Source organism: Macrosteles quadrilineatus, unplaced genomic scaffold (genome assembly GCF_028750875.1).
Source record: "Macrosteles quadrilineatus isolate MER2022 unplaced genomic scaffold, UCM_ALF_1.0 Scaffold_2__2_contigs__length_208266976, whole genome shotgun sequence".
Classification (NCBI taxonomy): Eukaryota; Metazoa; Arthropoda; class Insecta; order Hemiptera; family Cicadellidae; genus Macrosteles; species Macrosteles quadrilineatus.
In genome coordinates this window covers 4,521,672-4,547,271 of record NW_026542595.1, presented here as the reverse complement: position 1 = coordinate 4,547,271, position 25,600 = coordinate 4,521,672, and the positions used below count along the sequence as shown (strand labels likewise).

At 32.4% G+C, this 25,600-nt stretch overlaps 1 protein-coding gene across 1 annotated transcript in view; it reads left to right on the top strand.

The window, feature by feature from the left end:
- Positions 1-15,133, top strand: part of LOC128985644 (protein sidekick-like) — a 143,801-nt gene extending 128,668 nt beyond the window's left edge. The window contains exons 18-32 of the mRNA XM_054405381.1: positions 577-831; positions 2,476-2,707; positions 3,449-3,760; positions 4,131-4,311; positions 4,541-4,756; positions 5,099-5,295; positions 5,399-5,595; positions 6,072-6,311; positions 6,912-7,115; positions 7,247-7,388; positions 7,789-8,067; positions 10,323-10,480; positions 10,679-10,841; positions 11,609-11,898; positions 12,215-15,133. Of these exons, the coding sequence (XP_054261356.1) occupies positions 577-831; positions 2,476-2,707; positions 3,449-3,760; positions 4,131-4,311; positions 4,541-4,756; positions 5,099-5,295; positions 5,399-5,595; positions 6,072-6,311; positions 6,912-7,115; positions 7,247-7,388; positions 7,789-8,067; positions 10,323-10,480; positions 10,679-10,841; positions 11,609-11,898; positions 12,215-12,463 (3,315 nt within the window). The 3' untranslated portion in view covers positions 12,464-15,133. The remainder of the gene's footprint in view (positions 1-576; positions 832-2,475; positions 2,708-3,448; positions 3,761-4,130; positions 4,312-4,540; positions 4,757-5,098; positions 5,296-5,398; positions 5,596-6,071; positions 6,312-6,911; positions 7,116-7,246; positions 7,389-7,788; positions 8,068-10,322; positions 10,481-10,678; positions 10,842-11,608; positions 11,899-12,214) is intronic.
- The last annotated feature ends 10,467 nt before the right edge of the window (positions 15,134-25,600 follow it).

The window sequence follows — 25,600 nt, the reverse complement described above, 5'->3', positions numbered from 1 at the left end:
CACAATTTTCTGTCTTTCATTTTTTTGCTTATAAAAACAACCAAAAATGCATTATTATTTTCCTTGTGCTACAGTAAGATAATAGTAATGGTAATAACACTTTTATCCCAAAAGTTAGTAATAAAGTTACGGTATAATAAGAAATATATACTTTGATTGGTATTTACAAACAAGGTTTTAAATACTCCTAAAATGACAACTTTCTCAAATAGTTGCAACCCTTTTTAAAACAATTTCTTTATCAGCATTGTACGTGTTATTAAATTTACGGAAAGTTAATAAATAATATGTCTAATAACACCTAAAACACACATATTCAGTTTACTCACAAGACGGTAAATATATAAAATATTGCAAAAGGTGATCGATTTCGATTGGACACTCCAATCATCATCAGATCCAATAGGAGAATGTTTCAATCCAATCAAAATGAATCACCACTTACCATCTTTTTATGAGTTAACAGTATAAGTGTAAATACATGTTTTAAGTGTTATTAGACAATTTTTATTTGTTTCAATGACTTTTTTTTAATAACATTCACATATAAATAATTGTTGTGATTTTTACTTGCAGGCTCAAACAGCCCGGAACACATCCTGGTTTCCTGTGTTTGAGGAGTCCAGTCCAGATGCCATGACACTCACAGTTGTTGGACTTGTGCCGTTCACTCTGTACCGGCTACGTTTGATTGCTCGTAACGTGGCTGGCACATCAGAACCGTCAGAGCCAACCAAGGAGTTCCAGACCATACAAGCTCCTCCGTCACACGCTCCTCACAACGTCACTGTTAGGGCACTGAGTGACACCGAGCTTCGCGTCAGGTGGATTGTAAGTAGCTGTTTACTACTACATTACATTTTATAATGTTATAAAATAGTAGATACATAGCTAAGCTATTACCAGTTATTACATTAAAACTACCCCTATTGTCACTAATCCCATAAAATATATATTCTTGAACTACCGTGTAGCTCCAAGCTCACCATTTCATATTTAAAACTATTTTTACCTTGATGCTTTATATTTTACTAAAAGTTTTCTCTTTTTATAATTTCTTAAACAGCAAATAATAGTTAGGACACTTCTTAAAATTTAAAATGATTTTATTTGAGATGGTATTATTCTTACTTATTAATGTTTAACTATGAGTATAATTGTCATGACTGATGTTCTCAAATTTGAAATTTTGTATCTTGCTTATAATAAAGAACCTTACAAATGAATAATTAGAACAACTACTAGAAAATTTGTTTTCTTTCACTCAATTTTCATTTCACCCTAACCACTACTTCTCGCACACAACTAATCCCATTGTACCATTAATCATTTCATACCTTATTTTAACTTTTTTAACATTTAAATATGTCAATGCCTTTGGCAAATTCACTCTTATATAAAAATAAATAGCTATCTCTTTGGTAATAGTATATTTCATTACTAGGACCAAAAGTGGCATTTTCCAGTGCGCGAGTTTCATGTGTGAGGCAAAGCCGAACACAGGAAAACCAAATTTCACTTGCGAGGCAAAGCCGAGGACGGGAATTATTGAGCAAGTGCCAGAAAATCACTTTCAGTATGAGTTATGAACAATACTTTTCATGACGACACAAAAAACTCACATATAGAAAACAGACCTCAATAACATTAAACTTTTATATTTTTAATATTTGATAAAATACCTATATGAAAGAAAATTGTCCATAGCAAACCTACATAATAAATTAAATGTTCAAGGTTTTGTTTACAGTGCCGTTTTAATTGTTGTTGACAATCACACCTTATCGTTTATAAGTCTTTTTAATGTTTTGAAACATCTTCTTTAAGTAGTTTTAGACTACTCTTTATCCTAAAAAAATCTAATTCACCACCTATATGGTTTTTATGATTATAATACTAATATAAATAAATATATTTATAAATAAAAATACATCCTTCGTCAATCGTCACTTAAATTAGTTTAAAATTTTGTACTTTGTGCCATTACATAAACTTTTTTTATTTCCTCTTCATATCTTTCTCGTGATTTTTCTGTTGGAAGCTTTTTAGTTATCTCTGAAGGTTTTTTCATCATATCACCAGGAATGTTAAAAGTATTAGGAGCAATTTCATAAACGCATCATGCTTAAAACACAGCAAAACAAACTAATGCCTGTTTCTGTATACATTTAGATTGTACAACAATGAAAACAGCTGATTTAAATCATTTTTAAAACCGTAACAAAATACTAGCATGTGTAGTGGGTAAATGAAGAACTAATCGAGAGCGAGGGAAAATCAGCTGTTAGTTTTTCCTCGCTCTAAATTAGAGCTTGGGAAACAACTACTTTTGTGATATCAGCTGTTATCGAAAATAGCTACTGTCGGTACGGAGTGATGAAAGTACAATTTTACAATTTAATCACATAGTTTTTAGTAGGTAATAGTTATTTCTGTGATTTTTTTATTGACTAATTATCTGTTGTTGGTCTACAGCCCCTGCAGCAGACTGAGTGGTTTGGTAACCCCCGAGGTTACAACATCTCGTACAGGGAGGTAGGTAGCACCAGTCCGCCATTGTTTATCATCATAGAGGATCACACAGCAAACTCCCATGTGGTGGACAAACTGGAGGAGTTTGCTCAGTACGAGATCGTGTTGACTGCGTGTAATGACGTTGGTGTGTCGGCCCCGAGTCCTATAGCTTTGGAGCGCACCAGAGAATCAGGTACAGTAGAACCCCAGTTAACCGAAATAAAGGTGGGTGAGACGTTTCAAATAACCAATATTTTGGTTAACCCCTCATATGTTAAAATATAGTCTAATTGAATTAATTGATATGAATTACCACGGTGTGTACGAAAAATGAATTTAAAACAATGTCTATATAGGTTAATACAGTGTTTTATTTCAGTTACAAAAATGTTACAATGGTTTATAAAATATTTTAAACTAAAAACTAAACCACTTAATAAAACATATTTTATCCCTCTATTATTTTGTGAAACTGTTTCGGTTAACCGGGGTTACGGTTCGGTCAACCCGAATTCGGTTAACCGGTGTTTGACTGTATGTTAATATATTCCTTTCTTATCTATCCGACTTTGATTATGTACTGTTGTCATTTAATTTTTTTTTTTAATATATCAACAAATTTATATTATTTACGAATTAATGATTTGTTTATTTAACAAATTCTGTTTTGTCTAGTTAGTAATATTCTCTGGAGTAGAGTATATTTTTTTGTGAAACTTCATTATTGTCTCTTAAATCTTTTATGTTTTGGATTTGAAGGGCAGTTTTACTACCAGTTTCGTTAAATAAAAAAAATATCATTTTTATTATCATTGGTGTGAAATGTTTTTAAGATACAATACAACAAATTCTTTTGTATACAATTTTTAAACCAAGGGAAAAATGTTAATGACCATACAAGAGTTTCAAATGTAAAACACCAAATATTTTTCAGTACCTTCGTTTGGGCCAATGAATGTTGCTGCCAACGCAACATCTTCAACCACGATCGTAGTGCGTTGGGGAGATGTGCCAAGACAGCACAGGAACGGCCAGATAGAGGGATACAAAGTGATCTACGGGACTGGAAACCCACGGAATCCACTACCTCCTCAAGTGAAGGACATACCCTCCAACAGAACATTCACCACTACTCTGACTGAACTGCGCAAGTTTGTGGTCTACAGTATACAAGTGCTGGCGTACACTAGGCTGGGAGACGGCACTCTTAGCACTCCACCAGTCAGGGTCCAGACCTTTGAGGATGGTAGGCTACTTTTCAAATTTAAAAATTGCCTTTTAAAGATGTTTCAGAATATTTTTTTTTACTATTTAAGCTTTTAATGAGATTAAGGCTTATAATGTACGGGTTATTGAAGAAATCATTTTAATGACGCACCGCCCATTGTACAGCATTTGTAAAATATCTATAAAATGATGCCCAAACATTCTAGATGATGCTTTAAATCAACTAATTTAAATTTTTAAAAAATGTTTGATTGACTTTTAATTTTGTTTTTAAATTTACTTAAAAATTTTTAAAACTGGCTATCTTCTTACAGAATATTTTTTAGATTTAAATAGATCATGAAAAACATATTATCTCAGAGTATACAACTTTGATGTTTGTGTTGCAGTACCTGGACCACCATCGAATGTGTCATTCCCAGACGTGTCTCTAACAACAGCCAGGATCATCTGGGATGTTCCAGAGGAGCCGAATGGAGAAATCCTTGCATACAGAGTTAGTTACCATCTGCAAGCAACTGGAAGTCTCAACTTCTCTAGAGAGTTCCCACCTTCAGATAGAACATACAGGTTGGTGTAAACATTTGTTATTTTTCTCTAAAACTTACTTTATCTGCTTTAATATTTCTGTGCAGTTATCATATTTGTTTAATGGCCCAATGTAATTTAATTAACTAAATTTGGTGAGTAGGCTATTTAATATCTTTATTGTTTTTGTCAGCACAATGGTTTTTAAATTATATTGTATCTTTCAAATTATAGATTAGGCTACAATATTACCTTATTCTTACTTTTTCAGGGCAACTGAGCTAGAGCCAGAACAGTACTACCTGTTTTCTGTTACGGCCCAGACCAGACTGGGATGGGGCAAGTCCACAGAGGCTCTTGTCTACACCACTAATAACAGAGAGAACCCTCAACCCCCGTCAGCTCCCCAGCTTAGCCGCAGTCAGGTGCAAGCCACTCAGATCACCTTCAGTTGGGCACCCGGCCGCGACGGATATGCTCCTCTTAGGTACAGGAAGTATTCATCCTAACATGATACTGATGACTGGATTTTTATTCTAGAGTTGTATTTCTTTCATGTAAATTCACAGTTAGGGTTTAGTTTATTTCCATCTTGCTAGACATTTTACTTCAAGATAAAGCATTTATGTTAAACCTTATTCATTTTTTTTATTTTGTTAATATTTAATTTGATCTAATTTTAAATTTTCATTATTCAGTTTCGAGTTTTTATGGGGTAAAAAATTATAAAATGGATTTTTGTAATTTCTGTTTTGAAACATTTACTTTTGACTTGAGACAATCGTATCCAAGTGAAGTATTTGTATTTTAAATGAGATGAATATTTCAGGTACTACACAGTTCAGCTGGCCGAGGGTGCAGGACCTTGGATGTCTGTACAAGAAAGAGTTGACCCATCAGTAACATCATACACTGCCACAGGACTGAAACCATACACAAGCTACAGGTTTAGAATACAAGCAACCAATGACATTGGACCTAGTGGCTGGAGTGTTGAGTCTTCTCAAGTCAGGACTCTACCTGCAGGTACTCTAATTGTCATTAAATATGTTCATACACTGTTTCAATTATTTCTAATGTTAGTTGATTACCTATTTTATGTGTGGTGATTATTTGTTTTGTCTTGCAGCACCCAGTAAGGGAGTCAGTGATGTCAAAGTGATCCCAATAACCACGACGAGTGTGAGAGTAGAGTGGACAGCAATCCCAGACAACTTCTGGTCTGGTGATCCTGAAACTGGAGGATACAGGATTGTGTTCCAACCGGTGTCTGATTTCCCTACCTCACTTCAGGCAACACCCAAACAAGAGGTCAAGGGAATTAAGGTATGTTACAACAACATTTGCTTAAAATGATGTATTTAAATAATTTATTCGTCCTACAGTTAAATATTGATTTGTTCAACTATAAATATATGTTTCTCCTAACATTGTTGTCTTGTTATTTGTAAATTTGTTTACAGGTTTTTTACATGTTTAGATTTTGTTTAATTACTGATCGAAGATAAGAGATATACTATGACATTTTGCCGCAACCTGTAGGGTTAGGTAGTAATGGGAAAACAGTTCCGGGCTAGATCTTAGTGTCCTAGAATTTAAAAGTAAGATAGTACAAAAAATTGTATCTAACTGTGGTAAAATTTTGATAATATTTTACTTATATTTTAAATAACAATGAAACCCCCTTTGGACTATTACTAATCGTTTTCAAAACAATCTGAATCTGGATATCAGATATGTTTTTCTATATTAAACTCCTTAGCAGTAAACCCCAGTATGCATTTCATCTGTCTTGTCTACAGACAACATCAGTAGTACTGACAGAGCTGTCCCGGGACCACAACTATGAGATCGTGGTGGTGCCATTCAACTCGCAGGGTGCTGGGCCGGCGTCACCCCCTGTAGCAGTGTACGTGGGTGAGGCGGTCCCTACAGGACGACCTAGGAGTGTCACTGCTGAACCTGTCAGTTCTACTGAGGTACGCCTACACTGGCTGCCTCCCCAGCAGAAGGAACAAAACGGAGACTTACTTGGCTACAAGGTATAGGCATTATTTTGTATTTTGTGCCTTTTTATTTATTGAAAGAAGAAAAAAACAAAAATACAAAACCTGATCTTTTTAATATCCAGCATCACCCTTACATTAGGTAGCATTATTAGTTGAAAGCTCAATGGCGATTGACATCTGGGTTCAGAACCAACTCTTTTTGGATGAAATCAGCAACCTTCAAATTTGGTGAGCAATAAAGCGAGCACAAACCACTCACCTACCCAGACATATCATCTGTATCAACCACAACCAGGGAGTGTTCTGTACCCCCTACCTTGTAAAATGCATAACAAAATAATCCTTTCATCGTTTTCCCTTTACTACCCTTAATTACAGCTAAAAATGTGAAAAAGTAGTGTAGAAAATAGAAATAGAACGAATCAATTTCTTAAAAAATAATTGACTATTAATTTTATGCAAGCACAGGAATCCATAAAATTCTCCATAAAAATCTTGTGTGCACCTCGGGAAGGTGTTAATAACTTTGTAAAATTTATACAGTGCCCTTACTGACCTATCTTGATTTCTTAAGTTTAACCAAGCCCATGTTTGTAAATAAATAAAAACTCACCACATTGATTGTGTTGACAGATCTTTTACCTGGCCACAGAGCTGTCACAAGAGCTAGATCCTGAGGACAAGGTAGAGGAGGAGCTGGAGGTAGTGCCTGCGTCCTACACTGGCCACAGTTTGGTGTTCCTGGACAAGTTTACTGAGTACAGGATACAGATACTAGCATTCAACCCAGCTGGTGACGGGCCTAGGTCTACACCCGTGGTCGTCAAAACTCTACAGGTAACGAATCAAATAACTCATTCAATTAAAAGTAACTGGGTAAGATACAAACATATCCGATAAAGAATTATGAGTTAGTTTTATATTAATCTGTTTCGTTGTGTATATTTAATTATTAATGATATTTACAGGGACTTCCTGGACCTCCGAGAGATTTGAGATTTTCTGACATCACAATGACCAGTCTGCTTGTATCTTGGGACCCACCGAAAAAGCGGAATGGAGAATTGATTGGATACATCGTTACTTACGAAACTGCAGAGCAAAATGAACGTAAGTTCATGCTTTAATATAAAACTTGTTTTATCATTTAACTGTAAATATATTTAAAATAATAGTTTGTGTAGCATGTGTGAGTTTTTTTTCCTTGAAAAAGTCAATTGTTATTATTATTGAATAAACATTTCTTTCCAAACTGTCACACTTTAAATTAAACTGGTTTGTATTGTAGGTAAAAGAAAAACTATATATTAGGTACTATGAATGTTACAAAACCTCGTTTTCATTGAAGGCTAATTGAATATTTTTACAACTTTTAAGTAGGCCTAACCAAGTTTTTTTATTTAAGTCATTACTTACTTCACATCACAATACTTATTTAGTGTTTATTTGTAATAAAACAAGTTTGTAATACATATATTTGTTAATAATACCACACCAATTTTGTTCACAGGATTTAGCAAACAAGTGAAGCAAAAGGTGTCAGATAAAAGTCTGTTGGTGCAAACGCTTGAGGAGGAAGTCACTTACACATTCACTGTGCGAGCTCAGACCATTGACTACGGACCTGCTGTGAAAGGAAATGTAACAACCGGACCACAAGAAGGTTCACCAACACGACCCAAGGAACTTACTGTTGGCAAGACTGTGTCATCCGTGGAGCTACATTGGGTGAACGGTGCCTCAGGAAAAGGACCTATCCTGGGATACTACTTCCAGAGCAAGAGAAAAGGTGAGATGATCCTACATATCTAACTGACTATATGAACTACCAATGGTGTCGGTGTTTGGCAGTAACTACTAATATACAATGTCAATTTGTGTTCATGTTAACAATTCACAACAAAAATTCTATTTTTGTATGTAACTGATATTTTGTATTTAACAACAAAAAAGATAGATATGCTGTGAAATAAATGCAAATGTATTCTCTGTTAAAAGGGTTTGCAAAATATACTATTAATCAAGATATCGTTTTTTGGTAATTATTTACTATTAATTAGCAGTATGTACAAGTTCATGGACTATCTGTGTCTGATTTATTTATTGTTTTGTATTCTCATAATAAATTAGTATTATCTCAATTGTTTAACCCAAATATAACTGTAGGATAGTTATTATTCCCTTGGCACAGTATTGAGCAAATCTGACCTGTTTATTATACAATTAAACATAATGTTACAAAAACTGTTCTTATAATGCAGGTATGAAGAGTTTATTTTGGACCGACAATATAAATCAATACACAATATTTCCTTGTTATTAACAAAATATAACAAAACTAATTAGTTCCTTATCACTTAACAAATTTTAATAAATTAGGCTTCTGCTAGTTTTAATTTATGCCTTTTATTTGTTTAACATTGTGTTGCCATTAAGGTATGTTTTTGATTGATTTTATTTAATTAATTTTTTGCATTTTTGTTTTACATTCCATAGCAGTAATGGAAGAATGGCAGCGGTGTAAGTTTAGTATGCGATTTTAATTGTGTTTAGCACATTATGCTTTAATTTAACACATTGCATGCCTTGAGTTTACTATCTAAATATGATTTTGTTTAAAGAAATGTACCTAACCTTTGTCATAGCAGGTGTTTACATCAACTAACAACATCCTATGAGCGTACCTGTAACTAAAATGTTTTCAGAGATCTGTAATAAACCATGTCCGACCCTCCCTGTTTGATATAGCAGAATAGAGCTTAGATTTAAGTGTGTATAAATTAGTAACAATTAAATTGTGTGATTTTTGTGTGTGATTTGTTAGAAAAATGTACATTTTAATGCTAATGTATTTGATTGCTGATGTAACTGAAACTGATTTACTTCCTATAATTTTTGCTGTAGAACTTTTGGAACAACAATATGTTGATTATATGGTAGAAAAAAATAAACAGCAGCAAAAAATCCACTATTTATGTTTTAAAAATCTAAAAGAATGTTGTTTGAATAAATACGGAAAATATTGATATTTAACATGGTTTAAAAATATAATACGGAAACGGAACCAATATTAATCTTGCACATAGTGTATTAAAGTGTAAAATTAATTACAAATTATTACCAAATTTAAGGATTTCAAAATATTTAAAAATATATTCTTAAATCTTGTATCCAAAACAATTTTTTTAATGTAGAAGATACAGTTGAAATTTATTCTCTCTGATATTTGCTTTTATTTTGAATCATCTCGAAAAATAATATTTTTATTTTTGATTCATTAAAACTATATAATCAATTAATATTAAAATGCAGTTTTGTATAGTTATAACTTTGCAACTAACATATTTAATCACCATGCTAACAAAAAATGTAAGAAGCAAGACAACTAAAATAATGGTAATATCCGTATCATGAAATTTACTTCTATGTATATACCTATTGAGATTGGCTCACTTGAGCCTTACTGACATTATTAACACACTCAACATTTCTAAGTTGATGATCAAAACTGAAATGATAATAGAAAAATATATGTGTTTTGTTGTTTACTAAAATTCAAATCATTTTACTTCTGATCTGCTCTAAAAGCCTTTATGGTCATTGGAATTCTGTTTTATTTAATGACTTGAACAAATTAAAATATTATAAACTAAATTATATATATATAGATATAAAATTCAAGATTTTATTCTCAAATTCAGTGGATCCAATTTAATATCTAAATCTTCTTTTAAAGATTTAGCAGATTCAACATTATTGGCCTTGACACAATGATGTAATTTTTAGGTATTTAATGAAACAATATTAGACATTCATCTTAAGATCAGTTGTAAGGGTAAATAATGTGTTTATAGGTCTTCAACTGTAACTTTAAATATTTATTCATGAAATTGTATTTTTAAAGTCTTTTGAGATTTGTCCTTTTTGATGATTTTTTTTTTCTTCCAGGTACTTTTAATTTTATTCTAACAATTTAATTTCACGTTTAATTTTGCGATAGCTCATTTTGTTGTATTTGACTAATATAGTATGTTTGTGTTCCAGATGACACCAGATGGACTACAGTGACCCGCACTGGTAATGGTCCTCTGCAGGAGTTTGCCATATCCTACCAGAGTCTGCTGCCTTCTACTGCCTACACCTTCCGGGTGATATCATACAACAAATATGGCATCAGCTATCCTGCCTACTCTGATGACGTGGTTAGTATGTTCTATCAGTTACCGTATTTGCCTATTCTGATGATGTGGTTGGTATGTTTAATCAGTTATCCTGCTTACTCTGATGACGTGGTTAGTATGTTTCATTTATGTAAAAAAAGTTGTTATAAACTCTACGTGTAAGTTCAATAATTCTCTTTGTTAAAAGGAAAATAATAACTATGATTAATATTTTTTTAGGTTTTGACGCCATCAAAGCTCTACCTAGAATATGGATACCTCCAGATGAAGCCTTTTTACCGCCAGACATGGTTCATGGTAGCTTTGGCTGCAGCGTCGATTGTCATCATCATCATGGTGGTTGCCGTCCTCTGTGTTAAAAGCAAGAGTTATAAATACAAACGTAAGTGTCATGCTAATAATTTAAGCTCTTCTACCTAATTTGTTAAACAGTAGATGTAACAACTTTATCCAAATAAGTTATAACTGAATCATTAATTTGGAATTTAGTTAGACCTTTGTAAAATGTTATTAATTAAGTCATAATCATGCTACTTCATAAAATAAGATTTAAAAATTATATATTATACTCGTGACTTGTATGGTAGTATTGTGCACATTTACTGACAATATCCAATTACAAATCTGTAGATGTTTGTTTGATCACAGTTTTTTGTGCCTTTTTTGTATTTCTTAAACCACAATAAGGGGAAAAATATTCGTCTTGAACGCTAGCATTGCAAAGCAATTTCTCCATATCAAAGTGCCATCTTGTTTTGTATTTTTGTTAATAGTTTTAATATGATACTACACTAATACAAATTGTGTATGAAAATATATTATTTTGCAAAATCTCAAATCTTGTTTTTAGTATATATATTTTGTGGTACCTGTATCTCAAAATAAATGTGGTTCGGATTCCACTATAAACTGTAGGTCCCTTAGTTGCCATTAGCTGTTTGGGCTATTAATTAACAGCTGTGTCTAAGGAATGTCGGCCTTAGTCACTAACAAGACTACAAGATCGCGCCACTCATCCTACACTCATCCCCATTCATACTTGGCTTAAAATACCTACATAGTATGGTCGCCATTTCATAAGAAAGTATAAAGTAAAGTATATTTTTTTCTTATGTTTTGACTTAAATTTTATTTTAACATAATTTTCAGAAGAAGCACAGAAGACCCTAGAAGAGTCTATGGCTATGGACATTGATGACCGCCAGCAGCTAGCCATGGAGCTGTACCGTGGAGGAGGTACATTGGGCAAACGTAGCACTCTGGCTAGGAAACATCTGGCTCCCCCCGGTCCTCCTATGCTGGGCAAGTCCCCCCCTCGCCCCTCTCCTGCTTCAGTGGCCTACCACAGCGACGAGGAGAGTCTCAAGGGCTACGACGAGAACCCTGACGACAGCAGCGTCACCGAGAAACCCTCGGAAATCAGCTCTTCAGAGTCACAGGTTTGTGCTTATTTTAATTTTAATTTTATACTCTTAAAAAAAAATAGGCCCAACATTTATATTGTTATTAAAGGTTTTGTTATCAAAGTTCCACTAAATAATTATGTTATAATTTGGCTTTGAAACAATATTTTCAACATTTTAAAGTTTATTAAACAAAATATTGAACCATTTTGGAATGCTCTATTGGGCACATAAACCACATTTTTATTGTGCATTTTTTGTTAACCCTTCCAACTTCCAACCCACTTGGGAAATTCTAAGTGACATATTGTGTTTAACATGCTCATCACAAACCTCTTTTGTTGATGTTTAGGGCTCGGAAAGTGAGAATGAGAGTGTGCGCTCGGATCCACACTCGTTCGTCAATCACTACGCCAATGTGAACGACTCGCTGCGGCAGTCGTGGAAGCGACAGAAGCCTGTACGCAACTACTCTAGTTACACAGACTCAGAACCTGAGGGTAGTGGCAGTGCTGTGGTCAGTCTCAACGGAGGACAAATCATCATGAACAACATGGCCCGCAGTCGCGCACCTCTACCAGGCTTCTCATCCTTTGTATGATCTCCAACACGTGCAATGTAAATAGTTCTAGTTATAGTGAAAGTATGTTGAATGTGATCATTGTGTATATATACCTACGTTGGGAAACAGTGGAATTTAGATTGGTTATTATTTATAATTTTTGAATGTGTTCAGTTTTTATTCCTATTACACATATAAAAAAAAGTCTAAAAGAACTTCAACTCTATTAAAATTAATAGAGTTGAATAAAAGTCAAAAGTATTATTAATGCATTTTCTATAAGATTCCAACCTTATTAAGGCATTTAGTTAGTTACAAATGGCTTTTACAATGTAAGAAAAGAAACAAAATTATACTTTGCTAGTTGTTTGGAAAGCATTTAGGACTCCATGGATAGAAATTATTGAAAATTAGCAAAATTGAGTAAATTGTTTATTGGTTTAACATTTAAAATTCATATTTTGTATTTGTTTTATTTATATAATATAATTATATTATATGAATAATATAATTTTTATATCATTTTATATTTCTATTAGATTTAAAAAGTGAGATTAATTTTACTTAAAGTAGCTGCGTGTAAGTAGGCCTATATATTCTATACTTTCTGTGTGCCAGTTTTAAGATCAAACAACAAATAAGTTATGTTATAGTTGTAAGAAACTGTTCATTAAAATTGTATAATATAAAATTTATTTGTATATACCACTGATTCCCAAAACTGTATCTTAATTACAGTGGAGATGTCTCAACACATTAATGTTAGTGTCATTTTGTATATTTATACACTGAGAATCAAACTTTAATCCTTACTTTCCTCAAACTAGTATTAAGGGAGACCGCAAGTAAAGCGGCCGTTAAGTAAAAAAGTCTGAGGCAGCTATGCTGTGTTATATTTTTATACTATAAGCAGCTAAATAGAACATGTATAGATTTGGTCTGTATATTATTTATTACTCTTTGTTCTAATTTCCTAGAACAATTGTGACAGAGATGACCATAACATTGTAAAATATTGTAATTATAGATTTTAAAATGCATTTCTAAACTTATTGTAAGACAACATTATGTAGTAAGGTAATCATTCCTCTAGTTGCACGAGCACTGTCGCATGTGTTGTAGACTGGTTTAGAATTTAGAAAAGTCTGATCTATTTATTGTTTGTTCATTTAAATGTCATGAGAGCTACAAACTTTAAAATTTGGTAGTTTAAGTGGGGGAAAGTAATTTTGTTGACAATTATTAAGTTAATTTTTTCTTGACGTGCAATGTTTTGTATGCTAATTTTTAGACTTATCACGACTGTGTAAGATGGTACTAAGTGATGCCTGATGATATCTAGTAAATCATACTGTATATTCTAAGGTATACAATTATAAACGTAAAACAGCACTGTATTATTTTAAACTTGTTTGTAGTAAACTTATTACAAACATTGTTTACACATCAATCTGTGTTCACAGGTATTCTTACAATGTTCAAGTGTATTATGACAGATTGTTATTTTTAGTGGTTATCAATTTCCGTCCACTACATTATAATTTCTTGAAAGTGGACGGCTATTACCTAACCAAGTGTATTTATATCAAAGAACTATTGCAATTGTCTATGAGGTAATTTAAGAACTAGAGACTGATATGGCTTTTCATTTTATATCTATCTGAATCATATGATGCTGAATACTTAACAACCATGAAATCTTTCGCCTTAGATATTTTTTCATGACAATATTTTTTAGTTTTTGATAGAATATAATCAAATCATACAGTCTTAGTATGATATTTTATTCAAACCTATGCGATAATTACTGTAATAAATCTGTGTGTTTTTTTATTGAAGGATCCCAGACAAATACACATACACTACAGTATATTTCGTACCTAGGGCCGAAAATGAGGTTTTGCCGGCTCGAGATAGTTTTTAAGTTCGAGACGAAGTCGAGAACTTAAATCAATTGAGAGCTGCAAAACCATTTTGGTCCGTGGTAAGAGCGCTATTTTTCACCACACTATAGCCTATTACCACTATTCACCACTATAATAATGCACACTGATTGTCAACACTACTACAATTTTAAGGTTATGCGAAGAAATAATTTGAGGAATCAGCAAAAATAAAAATAAATAAAAATAAAAAAATAAATGCTAGGCAACGGTGACAATAACACAATTCTATTGCAATATATGGATTTTGATTGTGTATTTAAAATGCATTCATGTTTTAAGTAAGTAAGCGGACAGCTGACTTTGCGGTCCCGGGCTGTAAAAACCTGCTCGGTCCCCAAATTACGATGACAGCTGGCATGGCCAGCAAAACGTAACTTTCAGCCACCAATTAACGTATGTAATACAGCTAAAAACATCATAGTGTGGTGAAAAATATATTGCTTTAAGTACTAAGATTTTTATTAATTTAAGTGACATAATACGAACAAATTACATTATATTAATCCTTTCTCAATTATGTTTGTAGCTTCCTAAGTAAACAAATGTTATAGGCATTTTAGATGTGTACATATTAATGTAAAACATATTTAATGAGCCATATTGTCAATTTGTTGTCAGTAACTGTGATATAATTTGTTTAATGATTTATGTATTGTGTATATTATTGTATATTGATTAAGTTCCCAAGTGTAATAAAGTAGAATGCTACTTAAATATGCATAAAATAAAAGAATTTGTAAAATAAATTTGTTTAAATTTTTAACTTATTGTGTTATTTTTCCCTGTTTTACTTTCCATCTGACAAGGCTGTTCTTTTCTTCCTAAGTCTGATGTGAAGAGCGGCAATCTGTTCATGTATGTTCAACCTATGTGTACAGTTTCAAATTTATTAGTCATGGGCTACTATATGACACTTTTGTTATGCTATATCCAGTATTATATTCTCTTTTATAAAACTATGTATTGTGGTACTAATACCATTAAGTGTTCGATTATTGAGAGTCTACCATTAAGCAGTATAGACTCCAAGTTAGTATTCTGTTTACATTGTAAATTATCTTTTATTTGTTTTAAAATCAACACAAAAATTTAAAAACCCTAAAAAAATACTAATCAATTGTTTATATTATTTTTAAACTCCAATGATGGATACTGTTAAGCTCAGTATGGAAGTCATTGGATACTTGAATATCAGATGCTAATATATTACTTTGGAGCATCGTAAAGTTGGGCTGTCTCGAGAAGGCAAGGAATATAAAGAGGGTTTTGAATACATAATATTTCCCTTGGTTTAACTCAAAAGAGAACTGAAATACTATATTATAATAGCAATACAGTAAAATTAAATTTATCGGTACTCGATATATCTGTAAAAAAATGATGAACAGAGCTATAGCATTGTTATAATACTAAATAAATAGTATCAGCAATCTGACACATACTTACTCCCATTAGTTTGTCATCTACTTTTATCATTTTATAGAGAAAAAAAGTTGCAATAACTTTTGAACCGTAATGTTTTCAGCGATGGGGTTGCACTATTTTGTTTAGAATTATAAGGGCCATAACATACTAATTTTAATCAAAACCGGTTTTTTAAAATCCAATTTTCTGTTTTCTTATGGGAAAATAACATACCAGTTATTATAACTTTTAAACCGTAATTTTTAAAGCAATACAAGTTGTACCATTTTGTTCAGAATTTAAAGGGCTATAAAATACAAAATTTTTATCAAAATCGTTCAGGCCATGTTTTAGGAAATTAGATTCTTCCATTATTTTATGGGTTTTATGGAAACAATTCCATTTGAAATAAAAATTTCAGAAAAATTAAAAAAAAATCCCTGGAGATGGCATGGAACACTTTTTTTGGGTCCAGGGGGGCCCAAAAGGGATATCCACTCTAAACTCAAACTTGAAAATGTTGACGAAAACAATAGGTTCTTCATTTACTATGGTATAGGGGGAGAAAGTAAACTTGGTTACAGATATTTCAATCACTCCATTACTTGATCATTATCATTAATACTAATGTATATTAATTTAATATTTGTAGTAGGCCTATAATTAAACAATAATATTACTGTACAATTAATTTCAAACAAGCTTAGAAAATGGTTTTCTAAACGAGTTAGGTAATAATTTTATGAAAAATTAAAAATTAAACAAATTGTGTAGGTACATAATAAAAAATTATTTTGCTTCAATGTGGATATGTCTTGTGAATTCAGTTAAATAAAAAACCATGCCAACATTTGACCAATTATCAAAGTGAAAAATAAGTTTATTGAGCGGAGCGAGCGAGGCGAGCGTAGCTCTTTTGGATCAACTTCAATGCAACAAATAGAGAAACATCAATCAATAACGGCTGAACGCATTTCAGCCAAACTTAACAAAATTACTTAGACTAATAGTGAGATGGTTTTTAAACAAGCAAATTTCAATTAGATAATACTAATGCAATTTAAAACGAACTTAAAATTTCCAATTTTTAACATTAGGCTTATGGGACTAAAGTAGCCATATGACAGTTTTTTGTTTACAAGAAAAATGTAAACAAGAGAATCATAAGGAATCAGAATCAGAATCAGAATCAGAAAAGCTTTATTCAAGATTTATACATTATATACCTACATGAAATATATGCATAAATACAGAATGGCGTCAAAACAGCTTATTACTAATTAAAAATACTTTGTTAAACTAAATAAAACAGGAAAATTTAATTAATGTAATTACATGTTGTAAAACTCTTCAAATGAGTAAAATGCTCTATCAATTAGTAACAATTTAAGTTTTTTTTTAAAAGACCTAATGTTTTTTATATCAAATATTTCTTTTGGTAAATGGTACAAAAACCTAATACCTGCAGCTGTTGGTTTCTTGTTATAAAACTCCAGTTTGTGTTGTGTTACGGATGGATAATTTTTATGCCTAGTATTATATCTATGATTATCCCCCAGCAGTGGCACCTTGTCTTCAGAAGCCCTCACATGCATAATAGTGTGCAATATATATGAGCTGTAAACGGTTAGAATTTTTAATTTAGGAAAATATTTTTTGGCCGATTCTTCATCATCCAGATTTAACATGATTCTTATTGCCCTTTTTTGAAGGATTAGAATACTTTGTAAATTTTGATTACTTGTAGCTCCATATAACTCAATACCAAATGTAATGTGTGAGTTGATATGTGCATGGTAAACCTTAAGCAATATCTCAAGGGAACAAAATTTTGACAGATTTCTTAAGGCAAATAAACCCGAGGAAATTTTATGTAACAATTTATCCGTATGGAGTGACCATGATAAATTTTCATCAAGCAATAAACCCAAAAATTTTGTTACCTTTACCTGAGTAATTTGGAGATCATTTACTTTAATACAGAATTCTGGATTTTTCTTTTGTGCTGTACTGAATGACATAAAATTGGTTTTATTAAAATTGAGAAATAATTTATTGAAGTTTAAGTAGTTTTTTATAGATAACAGATTGTTTTGGGCCGACTCTTGTATTTTATTAAAACATTTACCAGAAACCAACAAATTTGCATCATCAGCATATAGACACAATTTTGCCATATTATCTGTTAATGCTGTTGGCAGACCTTTAATATAACAAAGAAATAAAATGGGACCAAGGATCGAACCTTGAGGTACACCATATTTGATACACCTCAAAGAGGATTTTACATTTCTTAATTGGTTGAAATTATTTATATGATTAATTTCCACATATTGTAATCTGTTTTCAAGGTAAGATTGAAACCAATTTAAAGCATTGTTAGCAAAACCAAAATTTTTTAAAATTGAAATTAATGTTGAATGGCAGACACTATCAAAGGCTTTACTAATATCCATAAACACCCCGACAGTGCTCTCACCCTTATCAATAGCATCAATTATAGTTTCTATCAAATCAATTGTTGCAGTGACAACAGATTTACCGGGCCTGAATCCATGTTGCTCAGTATCAAATAAGCTATTATTTTCTAAGAAATTCATTAATCGTGAATGCATGGCACGCTCATAGATTTTTGATAAGCATGGCAAAATAGATAATGGTCTGTAATTAGAAGGGTCCTTATTGCTACCAGATTTATGTAATGTTTTAATTTTAGAGATTTTTAATTTACTTGGAAATATTCCTGAAATGAAAGAAGAGTTGATTAAATGAGCCAATGGTTTAGCTAAAACATCTTTAGCACTTTTTAAAACAGGCATAGGAATTTCATCAAAACCACAGGTAAACTTGTTTTCAAAAGAAGAAAGAATCTTGTCTACTTCAGCTTCATCAACAGGCTTTAAATAAAATTTTACTGAATTTACAGGATTTGAGATTGCACCAAGAGCTCCCGAAGACAAGTCCCCAATCCTATCTACCAAACTTACAAAATGATCATTAAATATTTCACATATATCATCAGGTTCAGTGTATTCAAAGTTACCAATTTTTAATTGGATTTCATTTTCACGAACTCGGTTTCTGTTTAGTTCCCTATTAATAATATTCCAAGTAGTTTTTGAGACATTACTGGCATTTCTTATATTGCTTTCGATATAATGTCGTTTAGTACTATTTAATTGGGCTGCGTAGCTTCTTTTCAGGTCTTTTAGCTTTTTTATTAAAAACTTATCCTTATTTACCCTAATTTCTCGGCTTAATAGTATTATTTCATCTTTAGCTAACTTAAGTTCCGGAGTAATCCAATTTTTTGATTTTGAACAGGCACGAGACTTTAACTTAGGAAAGCAACTATCAAAATAAAACATAAGGATATTAAAAAATACATCATATTTTTCCTCTACAGTCGCTAAATATAAATCAGTCCACGTTTCCTGTGCAAGATAATTTTTGAATTTGGTTAAATTTTCAGGAAGGAATTTTCTACTAGATTTAATAGTAGGTTTGTTAAACTTTTGTTTAGAAGAGATGTCCCGAATTTCTAAGAGTTGAGCGTCATGATCAGAGAGCTCAGTGATTAGGCCTGATACTAAAAGATTGTTTTTAGGAATTGTAGTAAATATATTATCAATACCACTTTCACCCTCTAATGTTATTCTAGTAGGAAAGTCTACCAAATAATGCATATTATATTCATTTAAAATATTATTGAATATCTGATAGCCCTTGGAAAACTTAAGAACGTTAATATTAATGTCTCCAGCCACAATTACTCTTTCATATTTTTCAAAAATAAGGCCTAACAAACTATCTAATTTTTCAAGAAAAATATTTTCGTATACAGATCCTGGAGTTCTATACAAACCAACCAATAAAAATATGAAATCATTAACTCTCGCCTCAATCATACAACATTCAAAATACTTATCCTTAACCAAATTTTCAACTGCAGGAATTATAATTTTTTTTACTTTAATATGGTTACAGTCACGAGAAAGAATCATAACACCTCCACCTAAGTAGGTTTTCCTACAGTAATAGCTTACAATATTATAGTTAGAAATGTGTGCAAAACTAATTTCATCATTATTGAGCTTGTGTTCACTAAGAATAACAAAATGGGGCTTTAGTTCGTCTAAAATAATTTCAAGGGATAAAGTACGAGATGAAAAATGCTGGATATTTTGATGGAGAATTAATACGTTAGAGGAATGTTTGTTTGTTACAATAGGAGAGGAGGTGTTATTTTTGAACATTTTTACATTATTTACAATAGTATCTTTACACCTCAAACAACCATTTGGCAAAAAAGATACATTTTCAGAGATGTCTAGTGGGTTTTCAAAATCCAAATTCATAAAAGTTTGACTTTCCAGTCGTTTTTTGTTAGTTAAATGAACATCATCCATGTTATTTTGACTATTATTTATGTGTATTTCATTATCAATTGAATGTATCTTTTTTGACAATAATAATTTCCTATCTATAAAAAATCATTCTCATTGCTGCAAGGTATTTCTTAACTTTCTAGACTTTTCTTTTAAACGTTTTTAAACCATTCCTATGATTTTAATAAACAAGAAATGCCGTAAAAACATTTTTTCAAGGCGCGGAATTCACTGAAAATTGAGAAAATATACGGAACTACTTTCTCAATGCGCGGAGCATAAACAAGGAGCGGAGGGATACGGACCGCGGTGACTACTTTCTTGGGAACCTATTTGTGTTGCCAGCTGATTAGAATTTAGAAACAGCCAATGTTAGAAATCAGAATCTAATAAGCGATATATCGAACCGCATCGAAATCGATATTTAATCCGATAATACCTCACAGGTTATATTATGTTGAATTACATCGACGGTGCAGTAGGTTATTACACTTATTAATAAAACGCAGATTGAACACTGATCTAATTTCGGCATGTGGGGAAGGTAGGTCGGGGTTTATGAGTATTCGTGGTTTATGAGTATTAGTGTTTTGAAGTAAGGTTAGATTAGGAAGGTAAGGTGTAGGTTATATGTAGGTGATCGGGTTGTTTATTTGTGTTGCACCATATAATTTTTATCTTTTGGAATAGTTGGTTAAACGGGGAAACGATTACAAAAATGCTTGCATTAACAAGCCATCTACGGTATTCTAGCATTGTCTTAATATAAAGTCAATGATTCTAGAAAATTACTACATAAAAACCAAATGAAAAGAATATTTGGATTTGGACCTTTGACCATAGCAAAACTAACATGTAATTTATGAAATGTGAAAAGTTGTATATCATTAAATACTATTCTGTAATATAATTGTTCGGCAAATCCTCATTTTAATGGCTCGGCTGAAAATGGAATCTGCATTTTGTGAAACAGTAATTTGGTAACAATTCAGTAATTTCAAATGTTGATAACAGTAGCCTATCCTGTATAAATACTGTTATTTGATTGCCAAGCCACGGGCTATACATACATACGTCCAGTTACAACCATAATAATAAGTAAATAAATTAATTACCTAGGCTTATAGAAGTCCACTTTTAACCACGGTATGGATAATTGTCAAGGCTTGTCCAGAAGTAGGCTACTAATTTCTAATTATATTATATACATTGTATATTTAAGGCATGTCTTCCCTTCTTATTATTATTCTGTTTTCACTTCAATCAGCTGAATGCGATGTTTACTTATTACTTATGTTTAGGCCTACATTTCAGCCATTTTATGTTGCACGGTTGAATTTAAATGTCAAATTTCTCCTCCTGTTGTTATACTTTAATACTCGTTTTTTTATAGTTACTGTTTTTTTTTTTATACTTAAATACTTTAACCGATTGTAAGGGTGAAAAATGTAGCCCAATGTTTTTTTTTGTTGTAGGCTACAGTTGCATTTGAATGTTAAATTACCTTTCTCTTTTTTATACTTTACTTTTTGGATGTTAATATCAGATTCCAACTACTGTAATATTTTCATGGTCAAAACTACCATAATGCACTTCTGGAAGAGGTATCTGAATAACAAGATGTAGTAAAAACAAATTTGAATTATTATAATTTTAATCAATAAAACCAGCATTAGTACATCTATTGACCTTTTTACATTTAATTACTTATACAAATATCAAATCACGTTTGTTCCGCTCAACTGGCTTTCACCTCTCTGAAAGCAACCCTAGTAAATTACTATAGGCTAGGCCTATAGTTTATATTATCGTTATACTAGTAAAATAATTGATAATTGGTAGTCATCTTACTGTTAAAATAAACATGTAAGATAAAAATACATAACATAAAACATATAAAAAATAGTAAGACTTCTTCTGGCAACCTAAGTTTAACCAATTCAGTTAGTTTTCTAACAATGCTGTGAGTGGTCCATAAAACTGAGCCAGTCCCACACAATCACATTATCTGTAGTAGTCACGTAGAGAGATGTTCTTGCTCCTCCTGCTACATGGCCTGTACGAGTGTACATTGTACATGTTATACTGTAGTCACTCACTAATCAGGGTTCATGTTGACCCACAGGTTTAGAAACTAAAGGTCTAGTCTATGTCATCATTTGTAGTGTCGTCATTTAGTTACTAGGTCTATCATTGTCAAGAATAAAGCATTTGCCCAGTTACTGTTGTCAAGTGTAAATAAGAATATTTGATATAAAAGTCAAGAACGGTTTTCATTTTCTATATACAGGGTGGCGCAGATGGATCGGGTGGTTTTAAAATACTTGTCAAACTTTCAATTTTAAAGGTATTGGATTGAAATAAAGTGCAAAACGTGTAGTTACAATGGAAGTTTATTGACAAAAAATTAGTTAAGTTAGTTTTTAAAAATTACATCCATCAAATGCCTTCCTTCTCGAGCGACGCATTCTTGGAGTTGGCCCTTAAGGTTCCACATTGCTCGCTCAAGCACATCACCAGGAATTGATGTGATTTCGTTGTGAATTGCAGCCTTCAACTCCTGAAGCAAGGGTCTACATGAACAAACCCCGGACCATTCAGGAATTGAAGGCTGCAATTCACAACGAAATCAAATCAATTCCTAGTGATGTGCTTGAGCGAGCAATGCGGAACCTCAAGGACCGACTCAAAGAATGCGTCGCTCGAGAAGGAAGGCATTTGATGGATGTAATTTTTACAAACTAACCTAACAATTTTTTTTTCAATAAACTTCCAGTGTAACTACACATTTTGCACTTTATTTCAATCCAATACCTTTAAAATTGACATTTTGACAAGTATTTTAAAACCACCCGATCCATCTGCGCCACCCTGTATAAGTCATCAAAATCAACTTCTTGTATTAATGTACTTGTCATTAATAATATACCCCTAGATCTAGATAATAATTAAGTTACATAAATATATTAGTCTTAAACAATTAATTTCCACATTTTATTTTAGTAGGAGGCATCGATATATAGGCCTAACGACAGCTTTAGTGATACGTGAGACCGCTTCCAGCATGCACTGCAACTAAAGCACACGTTTCACTAAAGCTGTTAATATTCGTCCATATCTTCCATATCTCAGTTAATATTCGTCCAATCTTAAAAAATAAGGTGTCAATCGATTTGTAATGAAATTGCCTTATAAATGTTATTCTTGTAAAATTTTTTTTAAATCAACGGTTTTTGAGTTATTTTAATAAACAAAATTTTTAATGGCCGCCATTTTGTTTTATGAGTTTGGAAAATTGTTAATTTTTGTCTAGCTTTGTCTAGTTGTCATAAATGTTTGTGCAAAGTTTCAATTTCGTATGTTAAACCATTCTTTAGAAAAAGATTAATAAGTGAAAAAACAAAATGGCGGCTAAGTAAGTAAATAAGGACTTCCGAACAATTTAAATATGGTACTTACATATGTTTCTAACTCAGGAACAATGCTCTAAAATATTGGTAGAGAGTTCAGGGTCCACCCTGTATAATACGTGATATTATACAATTTGTTTATATAAAAAAATAATATTCATTTGAAACATGACATCACAATTAATTACTTGAACCTCAGTTTAAAAATAAATAATTTAAAAAAATTATTAGTTTATAGAGAAAAAAAATCCATATAACATTTTCCATTGGTAACAGATTACTCGGGTACCCATCGATTTCTACTCAGCCACCCAACTATTTCTACTCAGGCTCGTCAATTACCCAACTATTTCTAACCAGCTATTTCTACTCAGCTACCCAGATATTTCTACTCAGCTAACCAACATTTCTACTCAGCCACCCAGCTATTCCTATTTCTACATCAGCTACCCAGCTATTTCTACTCAGCTAACCAAATATTTCTCTTCAGCTAACCAGTATTTCCTTTCAGGTACCCAGCTATTTTTACTCACCTACCCAACTATTTCTACTCAGCTGTCCAGCATTTCTACTCAGCTATCGAGCTACAGTATTTCTACTGAGCTGCCTTACTATTTCTACTCAGCTACCTACTCAGCTAACCAACTATTTCTACTCAGCTAACCAGCATTTCTACTCAGGTACCCAACTATTTCTACTCAGCTAACCAACTATTTCTTCTCAGGCTCAGCTACCCAACTATTTCTACCCAGCTATTTCTAATCAGCTTTCCAATTATTTTTACTCAGCTAACCAGCATTTCTACTTAGATACCCAGCTATTTCTACTCAGCTACCTACTCAACTATTTCTACTCAGCCACCCAGCTATATCTACTCAGCCACCTAGATTTTTACTCAGCTACCCAGATAGTCTTTTGTATAACCATTAACTATTGAATAATGAAAGGTATAATTCTACAACTAGAAAAAAGGTTAACATTACCTGCAATATTAAGCCACCCAATCTAATCCTACAATCGGTATTGAATGTTCTTGGGTCCAACAATTAGTTTGTGCGTTACAAACCATCTGTTTTCCATTGGTAACAGATTACTCGGGTACCCATCTATTTCTACTCAGCCACCCAACTATTTCTACTCAGGCTCGTCAATTACCCAACTATTTCTAACCAGCTATTTCTACTCAGCTACCCAGATATTTCTACTCAGCTAACCAACATTTCTACTCAGCCACCCAGCTATTCCTATTTCTACATCAGCTACCCAGCTATTTCTACTCAGCTAACCAAATATTTCTCTTCAGCTAACCAGTATTTCCTTTCAGGTACCCAGCTATTTTTACTCACCTACCCAACTATTTCTACCTAGCTATTTACTCAGCCACCCAACTATTTCTACTCAGCTGTCCAGCATTTCTACTCAGCTATCGAGCTACAGTATTTCTACTGAGCTGCCTTACTATTTCTACTCAGCTACCTACTCAGCTAACCAACTATTTCTACTCAGCTAACCAGCATTTCTACTCAGGTACCCAACTATTTCTACTCAGCTAACCAACTATTTCTTCTCAGGCTCAGCTACCCAACTATTTCTACCCAGCTATTTCTAATCAGCTTTCCAATTATTTTTACTCAGCTAACCAGCATTTCTACTTAGATACCCAGCTATTTCTACTCAGCTACCTACTCAACTATTTCTACTCAGCCACCCAGCTATATCTACTCAGCCACCCAGATTTTTACTCAGCTACCCAGATAGTCTTTTGTATAACCATTAACTATTGAATAATGAAAGGTATAATTCTACAACTAGAAAAAAGCTTAACATTACCTGCAATATTAAGCCACCCAATCTAATCCTACAATCGGTATTGAATGTTCTTGGGTCCAACAATTAGTTTGTGCGTTACAAACCATCTGTTTGCATTTCTCAGCTCTATTCATCAGACATCATTTAATCCCCCCCCCCCCCCAATGTGTTACCACTGTATTATCATTATATTGTGTGTATTAGGTATAACTAATCACT